This window comes from Emericellopsis cladophorae (genome assembly GCF_022114955.1).
Source record: "Emericellopsis cladophorae strain MUM 19.33 chromosome Unknown NODE_10_length_638493_cov_120_236322, whole genome shotgun sequence".
Classification (NCBI taxonomy): domain Eukaryota; kingdom Fungi; phylum Ascomycota; class Sordariomycetes; order Hypocreales; family Bionectriaceae; genus Emericellopsis; species Emericellopsis cladophorae.
This window is the reverse complement of record NW_026250935.1, coordinates 631,507-638,493: the sequence shown is the minus strand read 5'-3', so window position 1 is coordinate 638,493 and position 6,987 is coordinate 631,507. Positions and strand designations below refer to the sequence as shown.

Below are 6,987 nucleotides of genomic sequence, written 5' to 3'. Positions count from 1 at the left end.
CACGAGCATCAACGAGCTAGTTGATCAGATCCAGCTATCAGAGACCGAGAGAACGCACGAACGGACGATCGCAGAGGATAATGATCTCGAGCTAGCGAGGCAATTAGAAGAGGTCTATATCACGCCTCCACCTTCAGAAGACTTCGAACCGCCGCTAGAGGCAGCGTTCAATATGCACCTTCCGATAGCTCGAGCCGAGGGGGTGAAGAAGAAGGTACCCTTTAAGCTGCCGATATCATCAGACCAATCCAGCGATCAACAGGATTAAAAAGGCAGGTTCGAGGACTTCATCCCGATCCCAGTTAACGATCCGATCCACGGCGCTTTCACAGCTGGCCGCAAGTTCAAGCCGAAGAAATTTCACAAGCGGCAACTACCAGAGGCCCTAAAAACACATCGCGATCTCAAGGGTTATCTATTTAAACAAGAATTCCGTCAGGCTCAGAGGGATTATCTTAAATCACACGAGCAAAAACAGACTTTCGAGGAGGTACCCTAGAGTTAAGCTAAAGACTATCAGGTCCTCGGCTACATATGGGTATTTACGTACAAAACCAATAAGCACGGATATCTCGTTAAATACAAGGCGAGACTCGTTATGTGTGGTAACCAATAGACTAAAGGAGACCTACCAACGAGGGCAACAACGTTAGCTACGAACTCGTTCAGGATCCTGATAGCGATAGCCGTAGAACAAGACCTCGAGCTACGGCAGATAGATGCCGTAAACGTATTTATGAACTACATACTTGATAAGCTAGTATTCATACGGCCCCCGCCGGGCTTTAAAAGCTACGGATAAGTGCTACGGCTACGCAAGGCCCTCTACGGCCTACGAAGGTTACTACTGCTATGGCAGAAGGAGCTTACGAAGGCCCTCGAGGAATAAGGCTTTTAACGGGTACCGTAAGAGCCTTATACGATACAGAAAGGATCCGTGATCGTCTTCTTCTTTGTTGACGATATTATCTGGGTATTTCTATTAACGGTATTAGTAGAAGCCGAAGACGCGATATAAAAGCTTCGAGACCGCTATAAGATCAAAGACCTAGGAGAGCCGCAGTGGTTCCTAGGGATTCATATTATCAGGGACAGAGCTAAGCGATTAATCTAGGTGACCTAAGACTCGGATATTAATAAGATAGCTCACTAATTTAAACTAGATCTATCGAAGCTCCCGAATACGCCGATAAACGAGACCGAGCTGATGCCATCGAGCACATAAGCTACCGCGAAGATGATCCTAATATATCAAAAGAAGGTTAGAAGCCTGCTGTTTATAGCCGTATTAACGAGACCGGATATAGCGTTTGCTTTGTCTAGGCTCGTAAGGCACAATCACAACCCGGATCAAAGCCACCAAGAGGCAGCAGACCGGGCGCTATAATATCTCTATAGGACAAGGACTTATAGGATCAGGCTTAGAGGAAGGCCGCATATCAATATCTTTATCTATGCGAGCGATGCCTCGTTTGCTAACAATCGCAACGACCGTAAGAGCTCTCAAGGGTACATCATATAGTTATACGGCGGCTCGATAGCCTGGAAGGCATCAAAACAGCCGACCGTAACGACTAGCACGACTAAAGCCGAGTTACTCGCGGCGTCAGCGGTAGCGCGAGAAGCTATATTCATAAGCCGTTTGCTCAAAGCACTCCAGGTGCGCTTGATAGATGCCGTTATTATCGAATGCGATAACACGCAGACCGTGAAGCTGATAACCAACGATCTCGAGAAGCTCGTCACGAAGCTCCGGCACGTTAATATCTATAGCCACTGGCTGCGCCAGGAATACTAGCAAGGGCGGATTAAAGTCCACTAGGTTCTAACGAAACAGATAATCGCAGATGGCTTAACTAAGAGCTTGCTAAACCAGTAATATTAGAAGTTCGTTGCGATTATCGGGATCGAAGATCTACGAGATCGACTAGCTATCGAACGTCGAATGGACGAGCTAAAAGATCTGATTAAGTCCGCTGCTAGGACTGAACCAGCAGAAATGGAGATGCGAGTCGGCTATAACACCACAAATTAGCGTTAGAAGGAAGGAAAAGGGGCTCGCGATAGCCTTAAAAGTTCAGGGCAGGAAGAGCCCTGCCGGCCCTTCCTGAGGGGGTGTGTTGGATAGCGTGTGGATAATGTGTGGCTGGTGTGGTGTGGATCTATGAAGGATTTTGTAAGGGGCTTACAGCTTGAGGGATTTTGTGGGACACTCGATCAGAACATCAATCAATACAACACAATCAGGCCTTGTGACACGAGCAGCCTCGGCTTACTTTAGAGAATGTGAAGCCTGTCGTCCACTTTGGAATCGATTCCGCCAGTCCGGACAAGGCCGAGAAAATGAGACAAAGCAGCGCGACTGGACCCTGGGACGGGATCCGGAGTCCGGAGACGTCGGAGACCCCGATTGACGTGGCTGATGTCATTCTGGGGCAATGCCTCATGCGATTCAGCATTCTCATCCTCGGCATCTGCCTGTCGTTCTTCGCTCGGATTTCTAATACAGAGGGCCCGTCTACAAGGCAGACCGCCAAGCATGCGAATGGTGAGTAATTGGATCTGTCCTGCTGCCCTAGACTTCTGGAGCCTCGAAAATTGAATCTCCATAAAGCCCAATGCCTGCCGAGCTCCTAGCACGCCGAGAGCAGCCTCATCATCATCACCTCGACACTCGAATTTGGTATCTCGCATTGCACCTTTGACTTGCGTCATCGACCGACAACTTTCTTCAGGTCGCCATTACACAGTTCACACATCAATAACCACGACGCCATTTGCTACTCAACACATCCAACATCGGCATTTTGCAACAACGTCTCGCAAAGAGCACATCATGTCCGAGAAACTCATTCCGTCTAATCCGGCGGACGTCATGGTCATGCGCCATGTCACGCCGAACGTTGTCACATTCTCAGTACCATTCTCGCGGTTCGGGACCATGAAGATCGGTGGTCGAGGGACACTAGGTGAGCAGCTCACGTGTTGCTGATTGATACCATGAAGAAACGCAATGCTGACACTCCCCAGTCAAAATGACCTCGGGCGACCTAGCCGTTTTCTCCCCTGTCGCTCTCACAGAAGAGGCCAAGGCCAAGGTGTCCGAGCTGGGCGGCAACCTCGCCTACATTGTGGCTCTAGATTTTGAGCATCACATCTTCCTCTCCGAATGGCTCAAAGCCTACCCGACCGCCAAATTGGTCGGTCCCGAAGGTCTCCCCGAGAAGCGCGCCAAGCAGAACGACCCCAAGATCGGCTCCGAGCCGTTTGCAACCGTCTTCACAAAGGACAAGAAGAGCACCACCAGGATCGGCGACGACTTTGACAGGGACTTTGACTACGAGTACGTTGATGGCCACGCCAATAAGGAGATTGTGGTCAACTTCCGTCCAGACCGAACGCTGATCGAGGCGGACCTCTTCTTCAACCTACCTGCCACCGAGCAGTACAGCCGGGTGCCTGAGAAGCAGAAACAGGCTGGTGGCTTCCTCGCACGCCATTTTGAGGGTCTGCAGGACCCCCAAGGCGGCAGCAACAAGTGGATGAAGAGGTTCAACTGGTTTGTACTTGCCAAGGATCGGGCGAGCTTCAACGAGAGCATCCGGGCCATCGCCAAGTGGGATTTCGTCAACTTGATTCCCTGCCACGGTGATGTCCTGGAAGGCAACGCAAAGGAAGTCTTCCAAAAGACGTTTGAGTGGCATATCTAGGGGAAGCACCAATGAGTATGGATAAATTGTCGTCAGGAGGGCTCGATTTTGGCGGTGTTGGTGTTTGCGATGGTTGTGGTGTAGGTGTTGTTGGTGGCGTATTTTGTTACACAGATACCATGTTCATTAGTGCGCATAGTCGGACGCATATACGATAATCTTCATTTTTTGTTAACAAACTAAAAAATGTTGTTTGCTGTTGGTTGGTCCAGCTTTTAGTTTCGCCATTCACAGCACGCTGCGATAAGATAAGACACGGCACCCAGCTAGGTACGTATGACGATCCCATCGCGCGGCGGCAGGCTTTCCGTCCCCCACGTCGCTTGCAAGCGAACACTCAGAGGAACGTTCTTCGCTCAGTCCTGCCCATGGTCCGAATCGCGTAGACGAATCAACGACCGCCATGAGATGACAAGATGGCGACTGAATTCGGGAGGCTGATGGACTCGTTCTCCTTTGCGGCATCCAAGGAAGTTGACCACCCCGTCAGCATCCGCATGTAACGCGCTTCATCCAGTCTGCACTTATCGATCGCGCCGACGGCTAACCAGACACAGAGTTTCCCTCGAAGGGGATGAGCCGGCGCTCAAGACGTCCACGCTCCTCGAACGACCGGATCTACGATACATTGGCTCCAACACGAGCCCTCACTCCGACCTCTACGTTACCGTCCAGGTCTGGGCCGGCTCCAAGCCTCTGACCGTGCCAGTGCAGACCGCATATCGCGCCTTTCGAGCAGAAAGAAAGTGGAACCAGTGGCTCGAGCTGCCGATATACTACAGCGTGCTTCCGGCCGACGCAACCCTCGCCATCACAGTCTGGGACGTCTCGCCGGTGGGGGGCAAAGATGCCATCGGGCACGCCACCCCGTTCGGCGGGACGACCCTGCCCATGTTTGACGATGAGAACCACATACAAAAGGGCCGGCAGAAATGCATCATCCACCGAAACAAGAAGGCAGACGGCCTGGGAAACACCACGACGCCGGCGCTCATCACCGCAGGCAAGGGCCGCAAGACAAGGGGAAAGGCCGATGTCATGGTTGTTGACAAGGACGCCGAGGAGATGGACAGACTCGAGAAGCTACTGAAGAAGCACGAAATGGGCGAGATACCCCGCGTCGACTGGCTAGATCAGCTAGTCTTCCGAAACGTCGAGCAGCGAGAAAAGGCAACGCAGATGGCAAAGCGTAGGCAAGAGCGGGTGAAGCGTCTACACATGGAACACGCAAACGGGACGCCTAGCGCGCAGGCTAGCTCCAGTGACGGTCGCGATGGTCTGGCAAGCTTCCTCTTGACCGTAGAACTCCCGCGTTTTGACCATCCAGTCGTCTTCGCCGACCACGAATACGACCCCCCACCCGTGTCGTCCCTACAAAACCAACCATTGTCGGCATCGCAAATTAATGCAGCACAGAAACCCCAAGTGCAGTACGGCCCTGGCATCAACGCAAACGACGATGGTGGTGAGGGTCTGAACAACCGGCTCATCAAGCTGTACGATCCAGAGGCGGGCCTCCGGGACAACCCTTGCGAGGCAAAGCACCGACGACTCTTCCGAAGCTCACATCGCCATGGCATCCTGGACAAGGATCTCAAGCCCAACGCCAAGGTCCGCGATGAGTTGGCCCAGATCATGTCCTATTCGCCGACCCACGTGCTGTCGCCAGAGGAGACGGACTTGGTATGGAAGTTCCGCTATCATCTCACGCGAGACAAGCGGGCGTTGACCAAGTTTGTCAAGTCCGTCAACTGGGCCGACCAGAGCGAGGCGAAGCAGGCCATCCAAGTCCTGGGCCGCTGGACGTCCATTGACGTGGATGATGCCCTCGAATTGCTGGGCCCCTCCTTTGACAACTCGGGCGTTAGATCATATGCTGTCGAGCGACTTCGCAAGGCGGACGACAATGAGCTCTTACTGTACCTCCTCCAGCTCGTCCAAGCGCTCAAATACGAGCACGTGTCCGTCAACTCGGGGCAGGACATTACGGAGGACTCATCCCTTGCTCGGTTCCTGGTCCAGCGCGCCGCGGCCAATTTCATGCTAGGCAACTACTTATACTGGTACCTTATGGTGGAGTGCGACGACCATAGCCCGATACAGGGCGCCGACACGCGCGAGCTGTACCGCAAGGTCGCCTACGAGTTCATGCTCGAGCTGGAGAAGAGGCCCGGCGGCGCGGCAGAGCGCAAGATGCTGCTACGCCAGGCGGAGATGATTGCGATCCTCTCCAAGATTGCGAGCGAAGTCAAGGCGTCGTCCGAGTCCATACCGAAAAAGGTGGAGCGGGTGCGAGCCGCCATCAGCGACCCCAAGAACGAGCTTCTGACGTTTGACCCGCCACTGGCCATGCCCCTGGATCCCGCTGTCCAGGTGACGGGAGTCGTGCCGGACCAGGTCATTGTCTTCAAGTCTTCCTTGAACCCGATCAAGTTCACATTTAAAACAGCCACGGGAGGCACATACCCCGTCATCTTCAAACTAGGGGATGACCTGCGCCAGGACCAGCTTGTCATCCAGATCATCACGCTCATGGACCAGCTTTTGCAGAAGGAGAACCTCGATCTGAAGCTATCACCGTACAAGATCCTCGCAACGAGCACGTCGGCCGGTGGCTCCCAGTTCATCCAGTCGCAGAGCCTGTCCAGCATCGTCAACAAGTGGAAGGCCAACCCGGCCCTGGCCTACCTGCGCCACCACAATCCAGACGATCGTCAGCCTCTGGGTGTCCGAAACGATACCATTGACACCTATGTTCGCTCATGTGCGGGCTACTGCGTGATCACGTACATCCTTGGCGTAGGCGATCGCCACTTGGACAATCTCCTGCTGGCGCCCGACGGCCACTTTTTCCACGCCGACTTTGGCTTCATCCTGGGACGCGACCCCAAGCCCTTTGCGCCGGCCATGAAGCTCTCCAAGGAGATGGTCGACTGCATGGGTGGCGACAAGTCCGAGAACTACAAGCAGTTCAGGGAGTACTGCTTCCTCGCGTACACTGCGCTGCGCAAGTCGTCCAACCTGATCCTCAACCTGTTCAGTCTCATGGTGGACGCCAACATACCGGACATTCGCCTTGAACCGGACAAGGCAGTCCTCAAGGTGCGGGACAGATTCCATCTGGAGCTGACCGAGGACGAGGCGATTATGCAGTTTGGATCGCTGATCGACACGTCGCTAACATCCTATGCGCCGGTTCTGATCGATAGATTTCATGAATGGACCCAAGCACTTAGGTCATAGAGCAGTGAGGGGGATCTTCAATGATATACAATGA

General features: G+C 53.4%; 2 protein-coding genes across 2 annotated transcripts; both read left to right on the top strand.

The window, feature by feature from the left end:
- Window positions 1-2,343: 2,343 nt before the first annotated feature.
- On the top strand, window positions 2,344-3,710 carry J7T54_002224 (uncharacterized protein; the record flags this gene model as incomplete). Its single annotated transcript, XM_051504840.1, has 3 exons — window positions 2,344-2,548; window positions 2,829-2,969; window positions 3,031-3,710. 3 exons carry the CDS (start codon window positions 2,344-2,346, stop codon window positions 3,708-3,710), a joined length of 1,026 nt encoding a protein of 341 aa, XP_051363918.1.
- A 416-nt stretch (window positions 3,711-4,126) lies between these two features.
- J7T54_002223 (Phosphatidylinositol 3-kinase catalytic subunit type-like protein) lies at window positions 4,127-6,953 on the top strand (the record flags this gene model as incomplete). The annotated part of the gene is made up of 2 exons (XM_051504837.1): window positions 4,127-4,209; window positions 4,268-6,953. The coding sequence occupies 2 exons, from the start codon at window positions 4,127-4,129 to the stop codon at window positions 6,951-6,953; spliced, it is 2,769 nt and encodes a 922-aa protein (XP_051363917.1).
- Window positions 6,954-6,987: the final 34 nt, after the last annotated feature.